Raw genomic sequence first — 22,211 nt, forward strand, 5'->3', positions numbered from 1 at the left:
GTTTAGCTGGATGATTTCAGTTGTTTAAAGCTAAAGCGAGAAATGTAAATTCATGTATCTATTGCATCTCTCTGAATGTTCAACAGTCCATTTGGTTTGGTCACCTACTTCCCTCTTAAGCCATGTGAGGGACCAGAGGACAAGATCTGAAAGGGGAAGTAACCATCATTAGTGGCATTTATTAACAACACTCATAACAACTTTCTCACAAGGGTAACGCTCCGGAGGAAGAAAACTATTTCTTTATATATTGTGTGTGGCAGCTCTGAATGCTCAATGAAAGGTAAATAATCTTCTTTTCTTGTTTTTGAAACTATTGACATGACAAGAGCACAAAGCGTGACAACACAGGCTTCACTGACCAAGATGACGTTAAATTGTTGATTATGAAATCAGCACGATCGGGCATTGTTCTACATCCGTTGCTATTTTTTTGCGCTTTAAAATCAGTGCATTCGTGTGGATTTTGATGTGTAAATCTTTCCCACTTAGACATGAGAATTGTTTTGAAGCCTCAAATGATGGATCAGTCAAACCGTAAAACGTCCAATGGAAAACCTGCCATTCCACCAAAACCAAACCTTAACGCTTCACGCCAGTCCAGTCAACAAGGAGCGGACAAGCAAATGTCCGTAAACTACAATAGTAAAGTGAGAAGATATTCTGAAAATATGAGCCACGATGGAAGGTCTGTGATGGTTGGAACTAGATTGTCATGTCCACCCAGGGCAAAGGACCAAGCAGAGGATATATCTTCATTTTCAAGACTTGTGAAAAATGGACAGATACTGGGGGAAAGAAATCTTCAGCGGGCAGTAGATGATGTGGATGTAGGTCGATCAGGTAGTGAATGTTTTGAAATCTGTTTCTAACATAGGTGTATATGCCTAATTATTAGGTTCTCGGTGATTGTTTTACTTGTGTTTGCTATTGAAATAGGTTAATGTGAAGTTGCATGATGGAGGTTTAGAGCCATTCAATTAAAACCATATAAAACCAATGTAAATACAAAAAGTACAGGATTTGCTTGTAAAATGTTTTTAGATTTCCAAAATATTTCACTTTCTTTATTTCAAAACCCTTGTGTTTGTCATTGACCAAAATGCAGATTAACTTGAAAGCAGAGTAAAAATGTTATGTGCAGTGAATTGGAGTTTGATTAAGTTTGATTAAGTTTTTGTACAACAAAAAAAAAATCTTTGTTGGGCTACAATTTGATGTCCAAAGTTAAATTTGGGTCTTAAAGTCAAATCAGTTAGGAACACTGGCTTTAAGCATTGTAAGAAAAACCTGCCCCTTTCCATATAAGTTACTACATATTTTGGCTAATTAGATTATGTTCCCACTGTACCATTTTACCAGGACAAAAATTTTTATTTTGGGAGAAAAAAAGTAGATTCTGTCTGAGCCTGTTGATAAGCTTAATACTGCTCTTCTTTCCCTAAGCTCCTGATGGCAGTGAGGTGAATAATCATCAGGGCTCAACTGTGCCACTTACCCATTCAGAGGAGAAACACTGTCACTGCCTCTGCCATCTTCAAAGGCCTGGAATGAAACTAGTCTGGGTTCCTCTAAACGAGAATAAAAATGACATGGATACTGCAATTGAAAAGAATTACAAACATCAAAACAGAGGGGGTCAGAGAAATCAGGATGTTTCACATCTAACCAGTAATAAAGTCAGTTGCCCACTGAACAGCCCATCTCCCAATTCAAAACCCCAAGCGTTGCCTCCATGTATAAACTGCCAAAGTTTTCTGATTCACCACAGTCCTCATAAATTAGCAGGAAATGGATTTGCATATGCTAATGAGTCATTCCAAAGCCATCCGAAACCTCCTTTACCACCAAGGACTTATCTGTCATCTGAATATCAAAATATCCAACAGTATGAACAGCTGGAGCACTCCAGTGCTCATATATATTTGGATATTTTGCCATCAAATGACAATAAAGCTACCCCTCCAGCTATCCCCCCTCGACCTCCCCCACGACTTCCAATACATCCTCAATCCGCCCAAAAGACAAAGAAACGGTCCTCCCACTCAGCGCTGGCATGTGTAGTCTCTCTTAGAGGCTGCGGCCCACCAATCAGAAACACCAGAAGCGGTGAGAATGGAAAATCATCCCGCCCCATATCTATGCCAAACCCATCAGGTGAGTGCAGAAGAGTATCCAAAGACAAAGATTTTTTACTAATGTACAACACACAAAGCAGTTTCAACAGAGAGAAATAAAAATTGTACATGACTAAATTTTAACTATGCTCTTTTTAAAAAATGGCTGAGATTTTGCCAATCATCTTGTCGGATCAGCATCTTAGATCAATGTGATCCGAAAATAAAATTCTTGTCAAATGAGTCCTGAACCCAAATACTAAGCCCATGAAACATGTCCTACTTGCCAAAATCAATGTGGGCAAGTGAAGGTACTCTATCAGCTATAAGGATATATTTAAAATATCTGACTTGAAACACACATATTTCTCGATTTTCATGTTTCATGTTTGTTTTTTTAGGTAAGAGCTATGAAAATGATGATTTTGAAGACTGGGAGTCTATTGACACAGAAGCGTAAGTTTAAACGTTTTTGAAATAGTGTGAAAACCTGTAATGAAGTGACTGCTTATCTTTTGTTGTTGCCTGTTCAAATACATCTTTCCTAATGGGAAGTGAGACAGTCTGTAGTTATAGTTACCCCCTCACATGATCAGGACTTCCGTTCGTGACCGTGTTTTTAGTGCACTTTACAAACTAACTTTGTAAACTTTGTAACTACTTAAATGTATTTAAATGTAAAATGAATGCACAATTTTATGACGCCCAAAAAGCTTACTTTATTGTTTTACACTGTATTTCAACATCTTTAAAGTAGTAGGCTAAGAGTTTAAGCAGAACCTGGTTTTGCTGAGCGTGACATGTCTTTGGGTCAACATCTTTGTTGACCCTTGAACAACACTGGGATTAACGAATCAGGTTTGAAGAACCAGTTTATAGTTTAGGTTTACAATCAGTGTCATTCATCTATCATTTTCTCTGAGTTTAGACATTACTCGTGGTTAAGGTAAAGTTTAGGTGTATAGATATGTTCATGAATACATTGTTGGCTTATATATTTTTTCAGGGTCAACAAAATATGTTGACCTAGGAACACATCTAACTCAGCAAAATCAGGACGTACAAGAGTTTAATTTTCACATCCTCTTTCCCTAAAACTAACATACCAACCTTTAAGGATTTGAAAAACAGAGGTTTTACTTTTAACTCACAGTGTCAAAACGAAAATATAAAGTGGTAAGAATGGCCTTTTTTGTTTCCCAACATAGCGGCAGTTTTTTCATTAGGCCTTATCTGTGATATAGATATTCATTTGTTGCCCAGTCGTTTGTTGCCAGGTTAAGCTGTTGTGGATTTCTTACAGGCTGTGTGACAAAACAGGAAGCCCACGCAGAATATCCAGTGACTGGGAACCAAACAGTGACTATGGTGAGATAATTAAGTGAAGGTATAATATACAAACAGAGGACAATTTAGCATCAGTCTCAGATGTCTGAAAACAACAGTTAAACGATTATTTCAAGTTTTATTTGAGAATTTAATGGTAGATTTTTGGTAGAACATTGCAATAACATTTATTTGGATCTTTTGCTGTTCAACTAAGCATTCTCCAAAACAATGTCACCCTCAGAACCTCTGTATCAGATCTACCAGGCAAAAGTCTTAAAAGAAGCCAGTCAGATCCAGTCTGATAGTCCTGATTGCGACAGGAGGACTGTTAGTGAAACCCTGGGTCTCGAGGGTCCCGTAGGTCTTGGGGTGATTGGAACCCGATTCAAGAGAGGCCCTGAAGAGATTACACTCTGGCAGGATTTACCAGTGGTGAAGGAAAGTGGACTGTTACATAAACTCACTCGCACTGAAATACAGAGACAAGAGGTGAGAGCAATAGTTAGAAATAACTATTAGAAATAAATTAACATCTTTTTTGCTACATTTTGCTTTATTGCTTTATTTTTATTTTAAACATGTTTTTAGAGCATGTTTGAGGTGCTCACCTCTGAGGCTTCCTACCTGCGCTCCTTGCGTGTTCTGAAGGATCATTTCCTGGGCTCACGGGAACTCAGTGAGACTCTGGTCATTCATGATAGGAGGGCCCTCTTCTCCAACCTCTTGCAGGTCTATGAAGTCAGTGAGAGGTGAGAAAGACAGACAAGTTGAAGAGCTTGACACATGAAAGAAATGACAATTGTGTTATCATTTATTTACTCTTGGCCTAAAAAGTACTACCCCACAGGCATGAATGCACATCTCTGTTGTTCTCAGCTTTATAGGGGATCTGCTGAAGCGAGTAGATGAGAGTGTGGTGATATCTGACGTCTGTGACATCATTTATGAGCACTCAGAGAACCATTTCTCCATCTTTATTGATTATGTCCGAAATCAGCAGTACCAAGAGAAAACCTACAGCAGACTTATGTGAGACTTTTACCCATAGCTAAAATAAATAAATAAATAAATACATACAAATAAAAAATGAAAACTTTTGAAAATGCATAAAATCCAGCTATGATTAAACAGTGTTTCAGGTATGTTACTTCTGTTTATGTGTGGTATTGGCAGGGAGAATAACAGAGATTTTTCTCTTGTGATGAGGCGACTAGAGTCATCTCCTCTCTGCAAACGTCTGCCTTTCACATCCTTTATGCTTCTGCCTTTCCAACGAATTACCCGCATTAAAATCCTTATACAGGTGAGAAACACACTCGTTCAATTGAATTTTTCCAGTAAATATGAAATGATAAGCCAATAGTAATTGTACTATTTTCAAACTTTCAAAGAATATACAAAAGCGGACGGCAAAGGGCACTAAAGAAGAGGAAACAGCTTCCAAGGCCCTGGCTTCAGTCTCCAAGGTACAATAAAGAAAATCCATTCTTTAGTTTGAGTGACTGAGTGCTGATGTTTACAATAACAGCAGTAAATCTTTTGAGAGTTTGCTACATAGAATTTGCTTTTTTAGCTGCTTCTGTCTGAAATATCAATATTGAATGTTTTAAAGCAATATCACACTACCAACTGTGATTTTGTATTAAATATTAGCACAGCTGTGAGCTCCTGGGCAACAAGTACACAAGTAAAACAGTAGATAAGTACCTTTGCTCATGTGATATTGCATGAATATAAAAATGCTTGAAATTCAAAATCTTGGGATTGGGAGTCACATTCAAATTTGTTTTACAATGGGTCAGTAATATAAAAAAAGAAAAATCTTTTAAAAACCTAGTTTAAAACACACACACACACACACACACACACACACACACACACACACACACACACACACACACACACACACACACACACACACACAGACACACACACACACACACACACACACACACACACTCAACATGTTAATTTCATTTGGTTTTTAAAAACTTGGAATGTATTATTAAGTTTAACATAATCACATAGCAGGATACAGAACCTAATTTTGTTGAGCTCGACGTGTTCTGAGGTCAACATCTTTGTTGTCCCTGGAACAACATTGTGATTAGCCGATCAGATTTGAAGAACAAGTGCTTGAAGAACAGTGTTTGGTGCTTGTACAGCAGTGCCATTCATCTATCATTAAATCTGATTTTAGGTATTACTCATGGGTAAGGTTAGGTTTAGGTGATATGGTCAAGACTACATTTCTGGATTACAATGTTGTTCCAGGGTCAACAAAATATGTTGACCTAGGAATCATGATGAAAACATGGGCGTATGTATATCACTGACGGCTAAAGGTTTGGGAACTTTGTCGGCTTTAAAATATTATTAAGCAGTGAAAGAATAAAGGAATAATAAAATATTGTCAGATTACCTCGAACTGCCCAAATTTATCTTAATTCTAATATGAGTTGTATTACCCTGATATTTTTGACTTTAGATTGCCTTTCTTTTTGTTTTTGTTGTACATATGTGTAATGTGTCATGTGATTTCATAACAGCTTCTTATAGTGTCTATTGACATCCCTGTATTATAATGGGCAACTAACACAAAATCTACCCCACCTTTTTGAATACAGTATAATTCATAAATGTGAAATACCTCCATTTGCATTTATTCATATCCAGCTTTAATTTTTTCATTCTTAATTTTAGCTAATCGCACAGGCAAACACACAGGTGGGGCAGATGAAACAGATGGAGGAGCTTATTCATATCTCTAACAAGCTGGAGTTCGACAAGCTCAAGGTTTGTAAATGCACTTCTGAACTAATAATAATAATCGTTATATATTATGCACCTACATGTCAACCAGCAGTCATTATAGTATTAGCAGACTATCTGAATAATAATTTCTAACACTTTAATGGGTCCACAACATACAACATACAGATTATGAGAAACTTTGCAAGTATATGCCAACTTATTCTACTAACCCTACCTCTCAGAGTAGACTATTAGGGTAAGTTTATTGAGAATTAGTTTACATATATATAAATTCTGTATAAAAAAGTTAAATACCAACATTTCATTAACTGATATAATGTTAATATACCAACCTATTAAAGTACTGAAATCTTTTTTGTACCTCTGATACTACCAAATGCGGGTGGTGATGAGAAAGTCACATGATGAACCAAAGCCCATCACAAACAGCTTTTAAATAATAATATATAGAGGAGCTCTATACTAAACAGCATCATGATAAAACTCATTAAACTGAAATATGCAATAAACATTAATTTAACAACGTTAAATGTAACATACAACATACAATAAGAACAACTGATGAGACAAAATTAGAAGAGACTAAGTTATTTTTCTCTGTAAATTTTATATATTTTTATTTCTGTTAAAATGAGTCACGTTCAAGCATCGAGATGAATTGGAACACATCATTCAGCTTACAAAAGTCATAGCAGAACCTGTAAATTCCATCTTTCTTGGGCAACATAACAAAAGGGCTGGACCATGAGCTTCAAAACTCTTCAATTACCCCCAAATGTAGCATTCATTGCACTTCCTCTTTCATAGCCTGTCAGTGCGCTTCTGGTACGTGGGAAGGGGCCGCTGTCTAATGATGGTATCCTGTGGGGTGTGAATCTCATGAGAGAGAAGTTATGTATGGCCCAGGGTCTTTGAAAACTGACCAAGGCTTCCAGTTCTTTCTTCTGGTGTGCTACCAGATCCTCCACAGCTAGTTCCTTTATGGCAAATGCTGCTGCCACTTTGTCAATCTTTTCCCTCAACTCCTACACATGCTCAGTTAGAGATCAGTGTAGGGAAAGCTCTGTGCACAATACAAACTGCTAACCATACCCATTGTTGTTGGTGGGTTGGGATTGGTAGACGTAAGCTCATCCTGTGGCCAAGGTGTGACTGGTCTGCTTACTGGCATGTTGGCACCCTCCAGTGGTCGTCTGTCACTTTGTACTTTCGGAGGAAAACCTGCTCCAGCTCTCTCAGCCATGTGTCATGCTTGAGCAGTCTCCACCAGTTCCACTGCTCGTGTCAGCTCTGAGCCACTGACTCTGGTTTTATCAGCCCCACAGCCTTCTGGTGCAATCGGGCAACAAAAGGAACAGCTTGTCTACCACCACCTTCTCTGCAACTTGCAATGTGGTAGCCTGGCCAGTAAGAAGCCATAGATGGGCCAACCTGGAGAGTTGGGAATCCTGTACTCGAACAGGGGCCCGAGGATCATACATCTATTCAAAGAACTGCTGTCCTGCACACACGGGTGAAAGCCCCACCCTGGCCTATATCTCCTTATTCAGTGCTGCATAATCAGTGGCTGAGGTGTGGGGTAATGAATAGTAGGCACCCTAAGTTTCCCCTGTTCGAAAGAATGTGATAATACCAGCCCACTTGGTCTCATCCTACCCTTCTCGCTCTGCCACATTTTCACATGTGTGGAGGTAGGCTTCTACATCAAGATCTGTTAATTAGGTGAGCAGCTGGCCAGCTGTGGCCTGGGTACCAGGGAGTGGGACTTGCAAGGCGGTCTCTTATTGGAGCCTCACACTCACTCAGCCCTTTCCTGTTGGGTAGCCAGACGATGTCTTTCATGTTGCACTAGAGATAGTACGAGAGAGCTGGGTTTATAAGGTAATGAGAGACAACACAGATCTTAGACGAGATTCTAACCTTTACTCTCACGTGCCCGCATTTTCCACCAGTTGTGGTGGGAGAAAGGAGGCTCAAACGCAATGTGTGGTAAACGCAAAGGCGGTAGAGATGTAGCACAGACACTGTTTGCCCATCATCTTGTGTGAAGTGATGATGTTTATTTTGATTATTTTGGTCAATTAATTTTAAATTAAATAATATTTTAAATTGTAAACAGCACGCTTTTCACAGATACTTACTTAATCTGTCAGAAGTGTCAACAGCTTTCATGCAGGTCTTTTAAAATAAAAGTCTTGCATGAGAAAGCGTATACATATATATACATGTATGTATGTATGTATAAAATCCTTTGACCTTACATTATTTAGTGTGACAATGTAAGTATCCATAGGAAGCATATAGTAATTCAACTTGTGCTGTCTAAAAGAACCGTTAAAGAATAAATTGTTCTACATGCATTAATACATTAAGTTATAACATTCACTTTTGAATTATATAATCATAATATATAATTTTGTGGCTGATCAGTGTTTTTTATTTGTACTTGGCTCTTTGTTTTTTATTTCTACAGGCAATTCCAATTGTTTCTAAAACACGGTGTCTAGAAAAACAGGGAGAACTACAAGAGCTATGTAAAAGAGGGTCTCTCTTCAGCATCCGCAACAAATGTACCCCTGTGTACATGCTACTCTTCAATGACCTTCTCATTCTCACAACAAAGAAAAGGTTTGTGGCATGTGGTTATTGGGATTAATCTTCAAAACAAAGTGGGGTGAAGTCAAAGGTCATTTGTTCCTGATAAGATGCCGCACACTATAGTTGACCATGTTTTTCTGCATCTACTGGGCATGAGGAAAGTTGGCCTATAGGCTCATCTACAGGGTTTCACTACTACTTATTCATACAATATAATTACAATACATAGTAGCAGTACTTCAGATAAGAGAATTTCCATTAGTCTATGTACAGTAAATACTGCAGCACGTTTTACACCCTTAAACTCATTACTGTTAAATTTATTTGTATGCACTCTTACATGCCCTTACATGTATTTTTGCAGAACTGAGAGATGACTGTCTAGGGGAGCCAAAAAATAATTTTTGTCAGAAAGACTACAAAAAAAACACCATTAAAACAAATACCAATACTGTAATGCATTTTGTCAGAGGAAGCTGAAATTATTTATTTAGAGTACCTGACAGTATATTCTGATCTGTGTTTACTGTATATTCAGTTTTTTGGCATTTAAACTTTTCTCTTCTCGTGCTTTTCATTTACTGTAAGATCTGAAAGTAAACGTAAAGTACTGTATCCGGTCCCCTCTATTCGTGCTGTATACCGTAACAGAAATTGTGTGGCAAAAGGATTCCTGTTTCCAAAAGAAGGTTTTAGGAACAGTGTTTGAACCGACCTCGTTAGTGTTTTCTGGGCAGTGAAGAAGTCTGTATTTGGTGGGTCTGTGCATCGTCTGAGGCCAAAGTTTGATTTTGACTGAAGATAATATGCTAATATATACTGGAATATTTGATGTGATCGAGTTGATGTGTAGTTTTGAGATTGTGTTTAATTGTTTTTAATTTTTAATTGTATCAACAAAATCCCAACAGGATTATCACATAAATAAAATCTCAATAAATTAGAATGCCATGGAAAAGTTCGTTTATTTCAATAATTCAATTCAAATTGTGAAACTTTTAAACTGTCTTTTAACTGTCATGATTTTGGCTCATATTTAACAAAAACCCACCACTTCACTATTTCAGCAAATTAGAATATGGTGACATGTCAATTAGCTAATCAACTCAAAACATATGCAAAGTTTTCCTGAGCATTCAAAACGGTCTCTCAGTTTGGTTCACTATGTTACACAATCATGGGGAAGACTGAAAGGAAAAAGTGTGAAAAGATGCAAAATCAACCGAGAGAACAGCAACCTTATGAGAATTGTCAAGCAAAATTGATTCAATAATTTGAGTGAACTTCACGAGGAATGGACTGAGGCTGAGGGTCAAGGCATCAAGAGCCACCACTCACAGACGTGTGAAGGAATTTGGCTACAGTTGCCGTAGTCCTCTTGTTAAGCCACTCTTAAACCACAGACAGCATCATGGGCATCTTACCTGGGCTAAGGAGAAGAAGAACTGGACTGTTGCCCAGTGGTCCAAAGCCCTGTTTTCAGATGAGAGCAAGTTTTGTATTTTATTTGGAAACCAAGGTCCTAGACTCTGGAGGAAGGGTGGAGAAGCTCCTAGCCCAAGTTGCTTGAAGTCCAGTATTAATCACCACATTCTGTCAAATTGAGGCCTCTACCAAGTATTGAGTTCATGTACAGTAAATGAACATACTTTCCAGCAGGCCAAAAATTCATTTCAATTCAAGTCTTTTTTTTTTTAATTAGTCTTATTAAATATTCTAATTTGTTGATATTGTGAATTGGTGGCTTTTTGTTACAGTGAGCCAAAATCATCACAATTAAAAGAACCAACGACTTAAACTACTTCAATTTGTGTGCACTGAATTTAATACTAATTTCACAATTTGAGTTGAATTACTGAAATAAATGAATTTTTCCACAATCATTAGTGGGGTATTACAGATGTATTTTAAAATGTGAAAATATTTTGAGACCTAATTTCAGCCAAAAAAACCCCAAAATTCTGGCACGCTAGTGAGTTGAATGAATCTGTCTCATGTGGTGTCCTTTCTTGCCTCCCTCTCCTCTTAGTGGCTGTCCAGACCGCTTTATAGTGATTGATCATGCTCATCGGTCTCTGGTTCAGGTACAGGCCACAGAAAACAATCTTGGGCCACAATTGGATCACTGTTTCAGCTTGACCCTCCTGGAAAACCATCGGGGGAACACCTGTGAACACTTGCTTAAGGCTAACACAGAGTAAGGCGCATGTAGCAGAGCAGTTTTTTCCATTCTAGTCAAAGACAGAAATAACTGAGATCTAAAATGTTTAGAATTCTGATTCTTTCATTCCTTTTAACACCCTCTCCCCAGGTCAGACATGCATAGGTGGATGGCTGCTTTCCCATCGATTAAAGCAGCCCTCGGGGAAGAGAAGATTTATGAGGACTGGGGTGAGCTTTCCTTTTATAAAGACACTGGTAAACATCACAGAACGCAGTAACACTCTCTTTTAATGGAATGCTCTCCTAAAAATAAAAGCATTGGTCATTTACTCCCCTTCATACTGTGTGTGCCCAAATGTTTAAAAATTCTCCATGTAAGGACTGTTGAATTCCATATAATGATAGTGAATGTGACTATTCTGAAATTATATATTTTTTGTTTGTTTGTTTTTGTGTGTGTGTGTGTGTGTGTGTCTCAGACTGTCCTCAAGTGCAGTGCGTCAGTCAGTATGTAGCAAAACAGGCAGACGAGCTAAGCTTGAAGCCATGTGACATCATCAACGTGCTGCGCAAAACCAGTGAAGGTAGGGTTCAAATAAAATCACTTTCTTTTTTAAATTCTCAAAACTCATTAATTTCCATTTTGCTTGTCAAGGTTGGTATGAAGGTATGCGTGTCTCTGATGGAAAAAAGGGCTGGTTTCCAGCAGAGAATACATCAGAAGTGACCACTGATCACCAGAGACGGAGGAACGTGAGGGAGAAGTACCAAATTGCACAAGCAACCAGTCAGAACAGCCCAAGTTGACCCCTGTATAATTGCTGCCCACATCATTCACCCTCAAGCCTCAAAAGCATCCTGTCACTCACAAAAACAAAGTTGTCTGGCATAAACACTCATTTTCTATCGAGGCAGGAAGTTGGAGCTTATTAGTATCATCTTTAGGAATATGAAGATCATCAAAATTGATTGGAAAAATGCATAAAAGCTAGCTTGGATTGTGAAAAATTAATTTTATTAGATCTGCTGTTGTCATGGTGACGAACAGGACGAGCCCCTTCCATTGTGCTGTCGGGCTCCACCTTCAGCTCCATAGAAACAGTGCAGGCAAGTTTTATTGCTACATTCATTCAAAAAACAAAAAAACATTTCTTTTTGGATTATCCATGCCAATGTACCATATTTACAGGTGACGCAATACAATATTTACTAACGTGTATTTTGTATTTTTTTAAAAGCTAGATTTATTTTGTAAATACTGATTGCACATTTAATTCTTTCTCAAAAAGTATAAGCAATTACCTTTTAGGGGTGTCATCCTACAGCTGGCAATGAGTGGTTTTTTTGATCTGTAAGAGTATAATGAATACAGAAATGAATGCTTTAAGCATGGCCGTGCATAAAGTTATTAATCTCAACAGCCTGTTAGCCTGTCTTTTTTTTTTTTAAAATGGTGAGAGCATAAAACAATATCCTACAACACAATACTAAAGGAGCATGAAATGTATCGAAACTAACCAAATAATGGTTTATAGCAAAATAGCTAGGATAAAAACATCAACTGACTAACCAGTTTTCAAACAGGAATGAAAAAAAAACGTCTCATATCTTTTGTTACTGACAGCAAAGTTTCCAAAGTGCACAACTGACCCTTGGCAAAAACCATGCTCCTTGGTGCAAACCGAACATCATGTTCTTATACAGTAACAGATACTTAGAAGAATACTATGCATCTTTACACTGACAATGCACCAACAGACAAAAAAAAAAAAAAAAAAAAAAAAAGCAGGTTGCTTTTGGTGTGAAAATCAAATTTTGAACTGAAATTAAATATTTGATACATTTTAATTTAATAATTTCAAAGAATAAATACCATATTGTGTCCTTTTAATCTGTGTCCTGACAGATCACTGTAGTGCCTCAGTTCAAGCAGCACTTAAACAGATCATCTCTTCCTCTTAACCATAAATAAACCATTTTTCAATTTGAAGTCAACTTTCCTGTCTGGTTTGTTTGTCAAACAAAAAGGGCAGATTCAGCATCATGATTGATTTGTGAAGGGTCAGTTGTAAACAGCTGTAAACACTTGGTAGAAGGCAACTAGATACTGCCTGTTGAGAGCATGATATCCTCACACCCAAGTATCAGTCCCTCACCTCTGCTCTCAGGATTCCTTGTGTGTGAGTTCAAGGCTGGTTTGCCTGTGTGCTTCATGGGTAGAAGTGTGGGAGAATGGGATGGCAGGTAGATGGCAAGGGTGCGATTTCCATTTTCTGGATGGACACAGCCAAGTGGCACCCTGAAACAGATAAACAGATAAATCTGAGCCACACATTTTACAAAAACATTTTTCTGATGCCTAAATTTCAATCTTCAATAAAGAATTTAAATAAAAGTATTATTAGCCTGATTACTCAGGGCTCCACACTAAATACATATAGTTTTCTAAAACAACTAGACAGAGCTTATAAGGATGTTTATGTATTGAAAGGTGCTGTATGTAGGGTTTTTTTTTTTTTGTTTTTGACACCAACAGGAACAAGGCAGTCAAAACAGAGACTGAAATTCTGGCCCAGAATGCACATTTTCAAAGGTGAATAACTTTGGCATTGCTTTTCAGAAAAACCGTTAACTTAGCATGTTTCTTAAATGTATGTAAACATGGTATTTTTATGCTTTAGAAGAGTCAAAAATGATCATCACCCTACAATGCACTTCTAGTCTTTTCTATGACCTCTCCCAAACATTGCCAGTATCCGTCTCCTAAACTGCGTGCAACGAGTTCATGAATTCTTTACAAAAGGAGATTTACCTATAATGTGGTTGACTCTGGCTGAGGGGTCTCAGGTGTGGAGGAAAAGGGGGCATGTTTCTCACCTCATTCCTATAAATCACCTGATCACCGTCATGCTGCAGGTAAAACACTTCTTTGTAGATAAACTTTATATAGATTATGAAGGATCTGTAAATTGATTATATTCATTAAAACCAATAGTTGTTGTCAAAAAACAAAATATATCTTAATATTTACATACCTGCTGAAACACAAAAACTGAAGTAAATGAACCATCATTCTGAATAAACAGCTAAATACAACCAAAGTATATTCAAAATGTCAAATTAAAGATTTTTTTTTTATTTAAAAAAAAAGATCTGGGCCCGTATTCACAAAATATCTTAAGGCAAAAACTAGCTTCTAACTCACAGATTACGTGGTGTTTAAAATGTTTTAGCACCAAGACTAGCTCCTAAATCTGTGAATCTCAAGCTCATTATCCTCACGTTTCTAAAAAGTATCACCATTAGGGTTTGGAGATTATCCCAACTCCAGAATTTCCTTTGATTATATCCTTTTCATTAATTAGATCAAGAAATAGCACCTTGCATCCAGTTTGGTTTTCTTTTACGTTTGTATGTCTTACTAGATTTCTATCAATAAATCTCGGACAGAGACCCCTCACCTATCAGAAAATCACTGACGGACGCTGACGTCATCCATAGCAACAAGATCAACCCCATCCTTACTCTTCACTTAAGACTTCTCTCTCTCTGCTCCTTACTAAAAACTTTGTGGATATGTTTTAAGAGAAAACTCTTAATAAAAAAATAAATAAAACTTTTACTGCCAAGAAAACATGTTTTGTGAATACCGACCCTGAAGGTTTATATTAATACAAGCCCTCACTTAAACTAAAAACTATTCCAGATTTCTCTGTATACAGAGGATGACAAAATATTCAAACCCTACTGTTGTGAAAGTGCCACATGAGTCTATGGAGAAACTGAATAAGGCTCTGGAATGGTCGGTCTCCAGTGGTCTACAGGCAGGATCCAACAAAGCTGTGTGTTTTGGGTTAACTGGAGGAGAAACCCCAGCTGTGTCGATCATTACCACCATTCTTCCATCAGGCAGACACACTGTACAACAAAGCAAAGAGAGGAAACCAGGGTCCATATTCACAAAACATCTTAAGGTCAAAAGTAGCTCATAAATTAGACTCTTAATTTTAGATTAAGAATTCTCCCAATTCCTTAGTCAATGTTTGTCTCAGTAGCTTTCAGCATAGGTTTTAAGATAAAACACTTTTCCACTGTGTGGTACAACAGTTCAGTTCGCCTCTGCTTTTTCCCAGTTTAAAAAAAAAAAAAAAAAAAAAAAGCGAGCTGTACAACATCATACCATACAGTGAAAAAAGTCCATTTGCTAAAAATTTGTACTGCTTTTTAGGAAAACTGAAAAAATATTTTTGTGAATACGGACTCAGTTCCCATAATTGACCTTAGCTTTTCTGCATTTCTGTACTTTTAAAAATTAAGCAAACACACAAAACATGAATAGCTATGTTTCCAGCCACCAGTTCCATCAACGTTAGGGTCACCGACGTCATATTTCTCTATAACTGCCTCCCAGAACTGTCTTACACTCCTGCAAGGAGCAGGAGTCCACAAAAGCAATATTCTATGCAATATCACACTTTTGTGCATTATTTAAATTCATAACTTTGGATGGAAACCCAGCTAGTTTCGAACATCTTTGCATGTGAAATAAGCAACAAAGTCTACAGGTCCCAGGTTTGCTGCCAAGTTCAATATAGTTTGCAAATCACAGAATGTACAGATGCAGTGTCCATTAAGTGTGCAGTGGTTTGTAAAAATTACCCAATAACTCTCTCACAGGGAACACACAGCGCTGCACATGAGTCTGTTCTTCTGCTGTTTCCACATGAACTAAACTCACCAGCACACTCACTAACAGACCTTGCAGTCCCAGGCCCTGAGAGACAAAGGAAAGCAGTTGAATGAACATTGGAATGGACTGTAAAAATTTTAACATTAATTACATCTCAGGCCTTTCCTATACCTCATAGGCCATGCCAGGGGCATATAGTGGAACTTCCAGGCTAAGGTACAGCTCGCGGGCGTCCAGAGAGAATCCCCCAAGCTCCACCAGCTCCCAGTCAAGCCTCCTCCTTCCTACATACAAACTCCACTCAGAGGAGTCTATATTACCATAGTAAGCCAATGTCCGCACACCTCGCACTGTACACTCTCCTTCGAGCTTTGGCAAGACTGAGAGAGAGAAAAAATTATATGTATATAAAAATATGTTATTTTGCTTAATTTTTAAGACACTTTCACACAGGCAACTGAATTTGAAATGGACCACAGTTCTTATGAATAACTGAATGTGAACACTCTTGAAGACCATAATACTGAACCTAAAACTACATAGGAGGTGGCTTAAGTTTGGTTGCACTGATACTCAGTTGTGCACCAGTGTATTTGTATGCAATAACATTTATTGTATGAATTTTTTTTTTTTATAAAAATCATAACTGTATTATACCTTATTGGAACCACACCTGTCTCTAAAGACACCTAAAGCCAATTCAAACTTGACTCAGTTGTATCAAAGGCTAAATCAAATGCTTCTTTTCTCATTTTGAAAATGGAGAGCAGAGATGGCATAAATATCCTTTGCCACGTAGATGGGCTAATAATATTATATATAATACAGTTTTTTCCATTACCTTAAATGAGAGGGGTATTACATACCTACATCCTGTAGTTCTGCCTCAACAGTGGTAGAATGGTTGTAGATCTCTCCATCAGGAAACAGAATGAAAGAGAAGACCCCATAAAGAGTATACCTCCTAAACCTGTCTCCCAAATACTAAACCATCAAAGAGGAAAGGATATTATTAAAATATCAATAAAAAGACTGTCGAACCAGCATATATGGTATATCACCTTTTGTCTTATGAGTGGATGAGAGAAGGGCATCTGAAACAGATACATGTAGGTGTTGTTGGGAAGAGGATTTTGAGAGAGACGAAATCCATTCCTTTCCTTTTCCTCCCAGAGTACTGGCTGACCTGCTACAGTCACATTCCGCAAAGAAACATCACGAGGAAAACAGCACAAGGAAATGGAAAACTCTCTCTGTGAAGGCACAGTCTCTACATGGGCAAAAAGACACACAAAAACACACACGTGTGAGAATTTTGTCCTCTGTAGTAGGCAGTTTTTTTTCCCCAGAATGTTAAGCGGGGCAGACTTCATAGTGATAAAACAAAAAGTAACATGTAGCAGTTAGAGAACACTGTAAGTGGATTGGTTTATGTTCTCACTGTTAATAAGTGTGACTGATCGGGGCAGGTGAGGAATATAAAGTGCTCTGAACATCCGCTGCTGAGTCAAACTCAATGAAGTATCCTCCCACTCGCGCAGCAGGAACACGTCCACAAAATATGACTGAGAGTACAGTCCATCAATCACATGACTCTGACCAAAAGAAATAGGAGAAGGATGGTTTGTGAAGGACACATTAAATGTGGAAAAAGTGAGAAAATGTGATCTCTCTCTAGTAGGGTACCTTTATGATTCCTCCTTCAGCACCGAAAGGAATACGTATCTCCAAAGTTCTGTTGTTTTTGTGAATCATGTAACCACGCTGGTGGGCAACACACTCAGACAGGTACTGCCCCCCAACGCCCAACTTCAGACCCTTTTCTATGAAGGGAGGATGGACCAGAGTGGGAGGGTCATGTGGGTGAGACCACAACACATCAGAATCATCAATTCGAGCCTGACCTAAAAGAAGGGATTTGAGAAGGTGAGCTGGAAAAGAACTTAGGGGCTCAGTGGAACACGCATAAAAGATAATTAGGTTTAGACTAATTATGTTCAAATCATAGTAAAACAGTTTATGAGCTACATAATTAGCTTATTAAGCCAAAAACCAGACAGCGTATCATACCAATGGTGCAGGACACCGACATGTCCACTGTCAACAGGGTCCATTTAAGCTTGTATAAGATGGTGGCACTGACCACTTCCACGTCAGTCTCACCCCACTAAAACCACAGACAAAATGTGATTTTCATAACAGCCCATTTTGAAATTCAAATTTAGACTTCAGCACATCAGCACAGACTTAAAGGACTGTCCACCCAAAAAGTTATTCCAAACCTGCATGAATTGCATTATGAAGATTGTTGGGATCATAAGAGCGTAGAAGCTCATTAAATGACATAATATGGAGAACAAAACAGACCAGTTGGTTGGCATTTGTTTGTGCGGTGTGAATTAGCATATATGCTATAAAAAAAATAAATAAATAAATAAAATCAGCCAGAACTAATTCTCACAGAAAATCAGTGTTGTGTCTTCCATCCTTAACATAATCATTGTGCTGGAGTCAGTGTCTAGAGGAGTTCAGTAATATCTGCTTCATTCATGACCTGTAGCATGTATGCCAGTTTGGATCCATAGGCACAACGTAGGAGGATGCGAGAGTTGGTGGTGTTAATGTGGTAGCCCAGCAAGTGTGCCATTTTTAATGGAACGGTCTCCTCCTTCATGCCACCCTCCTGATTGAGCGTTGGCATGCGGAACACCACCCTCCATTCCTTCAGACCCTCACCCAGCTCCTAAAAATACCAGAAAACATCTATTGTGTGATTATCTATTGTGACACATCCGGGCGTCCACTGGGAGTTAACCTATCTGTAAGCCACACCTACCCTTAGTTACGGTTGCAAACTTGGACACAGAAGGACCACCACTGTAGTGGGACTTAAATATGGCAAAAGATTTTAAAAGAAATAATGTGGGCATTAATTTGGAAACAAAGGTTTACAGATCACAGTGCGAGCAGGAGAAGTCTCATGTGACGGTCATCACAATCACAGACAACATCCCAGATCAATAACACTGTTCATGTAATGCAAGGTACGATTCAATTAATTTACATTTAACCAGTTTAATATGAAGAGACAGTAAAAGTAGACCTTCATTTATGCGTTTTTGACCCTACAAGACAGGACAACTTTAACGTTAGTTAGTTTTAGCCAGAGATTCTCTGCTATAAGATAACATTAATATTCTGCTTCAGCAGATACAAATTTTCGCTTGGGAGACATTAATGAGAGAAATCCAGAAAATTCAAGTTTTTTGGGATTGGGGCGAATGCTTAGGGACATTTTAGGTTTTGGAAATAGCAAAGAAAACTAATTCCATTTCACATCTTTTCAGGATACCTGGAATCACTGTTACAAGTACCCCGGGCAGGCACATTGTTTTTTCATTTTTGAAGCATAAACCCTATTAAAATGATGCAAACATGGGAACTTCCAATGTTTCTCTATGGCTCTGAAATCTACAGATGACAGAATTCCACTCCCTGTATAACTGATCTCGACAGTCATTGGCTCATCTGAATCTGAGGGGAGAGGCTTACCTATAGGTCAACCGACTGGATTGCTTATCTTTTGATATTATTGGATTGGCTGCCTAGCCTGGTTTCTCCAAAGTTTTTTTCCCCCCATTTCTGTCACAGATGGAATTTTGCCACTGTTGCCTTTAGCTTCTTATTTGGGGATGCTTGACTAACTGCACAGACACTATTGTAACTACTGCTACCGGAGGATGACATCCCTGTATCATCAATGAACTGGCTCCAACAAAAATATTATTACAAGTAACAAAAGCAAAAAAGGCCACATTTGTTTTCCTCTTATTATATAATAAAAACAAAAAAACCTTGCTACATTTACTCCATTGGGCTAACAAAGCTAACTGCCCTCTGTCCTCATTTGTCGCTTTGGATAAAAACATCTGCTAAATGTCTACATGTTAGTGGAAGTTAATTTTGTTAATTCAGTTCACAGGTGCTTGACACAAAGTGGAGAATTCAGATACATTAAAATTAAATCCAAACACACTAAACACACACACACACACACACACTCTTACCACAGGGGCCGGTGTTACCCAGGCTGTGCTGATATGATTATCAGGAGGCAGCAGTTTCAGCACAGACACCTGGTAAGGAAGGACACTTGGGTTTTCACGTAGTGTTTATATCAGGAAATGCACACTTCATTACACAAAAGACCTTTGTTTCACCTCCATGTAGTTCTGCTCACAGACGAGCTCCCGATGTGCCCATGGGACCTGGAGAGGGCAGGCGAGCAGTAAAGGGTAGGATTTCTCCTGTTCATTCACGTCCTGATTTATAAACCACACCATCAACTGAAATTCAGTCTCCCTCTGAAACAACAAATCATCAACACTGCTAACTGCTGTGCTCTAAAGCCGGTCGATTACTAAACAAAGTAAAAATAAAAAAACTGAACACTGAGGAAAAAAAAAAAAAAAAAAAAAAAAAAAAAAAAGGGTGCTGACAGAGCTTCACATATTGTGTGATGGAATATTGGTGCCTATATATTTCACAACTTATAAACGTACATTTCATCAACTGATATAATCTTTTTTTGAAATGTACTGATAACCACCACGCTAATACAGGTGGTAAACCAAAAGACAAACAACTTTAAAAAAAAATCCTGACTATAATCTATAGGTGGTGCACAGGGACATGAAGTCAAAACACCTTCAACACACAACAATACGATAATAAAATAAACCAACTAAAACCAAAAAATATATATACACACATACACACACACACATACATACACATACACACATTTCTGAAAAAAATCTGTGTGCTGATTTACACTATATTTTATTTAATTTTTACTTGCAAAAATGACACACTGTAAAACTGTCACATTTAATGCTATGTTCAACAATTTTCAGTTAACCAATGCTTAGAAGAGATAGAATTGAAGTGGTATTTCTTGAAAGTCTCTCACCTGATTCTCCACCAGACAGGCTAGATAGGAAACACGCAGCAGCAGGTCACCCCAGGAGTCAAGACCCACAGTATAACCACACTCTGCTGCCCACCGACCTGAAACCTTCTGGACCTCGGAGTCTGCTGTAAGAGGACATCGATTACATCATTAAATCACTTAATACAGGGTGAACTGGGGGAATCAAAGCAGTGGTCAACCATTAAGTCAATCTACTTTCATTTTTTGATTAAGTAATAAGTATATGATAAAGTATTTTTTGTTCTGTTATTGAGGTGTCTTTTGTTGGTCATTAAGTGCTGCGGTGACTAGTAATAAAAACTGAATACCTTTAACATCAAACCTGAAATTGTGGCCAAGGAAATTTGAGTTGACCGACAACCAGAAATGACGATCATGGCACTTTGTCCTGAACATACCTGAAAAACAAACTCATCTTTACCTTGTAGTGTTAATAAAACACTGATAAAACAGAGCTTTTAAAAACTGCATTTTCTTACCAATAGGTATGGAATCAGGAACAGAAATAGGACACAAACTTAACAGAAATAACCTAAAAAAAAAGATTTTTTTTTTACATTTACAGATAAAACGCAGCACAAAAAGATATCAGAAATACTCGTAGCATTACAAATGATCGCATGGACAACTCAAAACTCACCACAGCAAATAGACGTAATACATCACCCTAAAGAAAGTCAACGGTGTATATACTTTGAGTAGCTTACAACAACAACAACAAAAAAAATATTTTATTTTATTTTATCTTATCTTATTTTCTTTTATTTCGAACAGATGAGCAGTCGCGTGGCGCTTGGTTTTGACTGGGAAGAGCACCTGTCAGATTGGCTTAGTTAATCAGTTTGTTTATCACGTGATATTTGCCTTTCTATGAACACGTTGAAGCGAATCCCGGTTGCCATATAAACTAACCCACTTTTCATCGTGGGTGATGCTCATATATATGAATTAGGTCCATATCTTCCATGCTTGGTGTGTTGATGTCCTTAAGAATATATACTTGCGTCACCAAAAATCATTTCAAAAATTTTTACAAAATTTTAAAGGCACACAATGGGCTTAAACTTGCCGCAAAGCACCGGCAAAATAAAGTGCCACAAATGTGTCGGGGAAAACAGCAAGTAGATATTTGAACGATTTAATAATAAACTAGTGTTTTATGAATCGCAAGGGGATCCTGACTCGCTCCTCGTTAGACGCGCCTTTAAAGAGAAGTGCATCTTTATTATGAATATGTTTCTAATGAAAGTTTTTTGTTTGAAACTCTAATGAGAGTTTTTGATTTGTTTTATTTTGTCAAGTAATAAAGCTCTCATTTCAAACTGTTTTTTTAAGTGTAATATGATGGACAAAGAGAGTCATTGTGCAGTGCTTCATTTATTTTTTTATTTTTTTATTTTTTTTGTGAGATCGCGCTTAATTGAAATGAATATAAGTTTGAAATGAAACGTGCTTCCTTGCCACTGTCAATGAACAGGGCGGAAATGTAAAAAAATGCAAAAATATGAAAAGTGAATATTTTACTTTATCGGGATATTATGGTTCT

General features: G+C 37.8%; 2 protein-coding genes across 2 annotated transcripts; one reads left to right on the forward strand and one right to left on the reverse strand.

Moving 5' to 3' along the window:
• Window positions 1–127: 127 nt before the first annotated feature.
• Window positions 128–12,400, forward strand: arhgef15a (Rho guanine nucleotide exchange factor (GEF) 15). The gene is made up of 16 exons (XM_043240276.1): window positions 128–283; window positions 493–843; window positions 1,447–2,157; window positions 2,519–2,573; window positions 3,421–3,485; window positions 3,688–3,935; window positions 4,035–4,195; window positions 4,323–4,475; window positions 4,620–4,749; window positions 4,838–4,912; window positions 6,150–6,242; window positions 8,695–8,849; window positions 10,849–11,016; window positions 11,131–11,210; window positions 11,462–11,566; window positions 11,638–12,400. Exons 1-16 carry the CDS (start codon window positions 277–279, stop codon window positions 11,787–11,789), a joined length of 2,709 nt encoding a protein of 902 aa, XP_043096211.1. The 5' UTR covers window positions 128–276; the 3' UTR covers window positions 11,790–12,400.
• On the reverse strand, window positions 12,022–21,488 carry LOC122345804. Its single transcript, XM_043240278.1, has 19 exons — window positions 21,306–21,488; window positions 21,145–21,197; window positions 20,974–21,063; window positions 20,645–20,769; window positions 19,893–20,036; window positions 19,740–19,808; window positions 18,227–18,415; window positions 17,743–17,839; window positions 17,359–17,576; window positions 17,114–17,267; window positions 16,734–16,942; window positions 16,539–16,656; window positions 15,844–16,052; window positions 15,642–15,756; window positions 14,731–14,900; window positions 13,795–13,892; window positions 13,139–13,281; window positions 12,285–12,331; window positions 12,022–12,102 (listed from the first exon to the last, which is right to left on the reverse strand). The coding sequence occupies exons 1-18, from the start codon at window positions 21,326–21,328 to the stop codon at window positions 12,297–12,299; spliced, it is 2,259 nt and encodes a 752-aa protein (XP_043096213.1). The 5' UTR covers window positions 21,329–21,488; the 3' UTR covers window positions 12,022–12,102; window positions 12,285–12,296.
• Window positions 21,489–22,211: the final 723 nt, after the last annotated feature.

This window comes from Puntigrus tetrazona, chromosome 5 (assembly GCF_018831695.1).
Source record: "Puntigrus tetrazona isolate hp1 chromosome 5, ASM1883169v1, whole genome shotgun sequence".
Lineage (NCBI taxonomy): Eukaryota > Metazoa > Chordata > Actinopteri > Cypriniformes > Cyprinidae > Puntigrus > Puntigrus tetrazona.

Bases quoted from the DNA above. Each gene is read 5' to 3' on its own strand.
- LOC122345804 (XM_043240278.1), bottom strand. From the start codon at position 21,328: ATGTATTACGTCTATTTGCTGTG. The intron at 20,770-20,973 runs GTATTCAGTTTT...GTCCTCTTACAG, and splicing joins TTTCAGGTTTGATGTTAAAG to CAGACTCCGAGGTCCAGAAG. The intron at 15,757-15,843 runs GTATAGGAAAGG...TTTGTCTCTCAG, and splicing joins CCCCTGGCATGGCCTATGAG to GGCCTGGGACTGCAAGGTCT.
- arhgef15a (XM_043240276.1), top strand. The intron at 3,486-3,687 runs GTGAGATAATTA...TGTCACCCTCAG, and splicing joins GGAACCAAACAGTGACTATG to AACCTCTGTATCAGATCTAC. The intron at 11,017-11,130 runs GTAAGGCGCATG...CCCTCTCCCCAG, and splicing joins TTGCTTAAGGCTAACACAGA to GTCAGACATGCATAGGTGGA.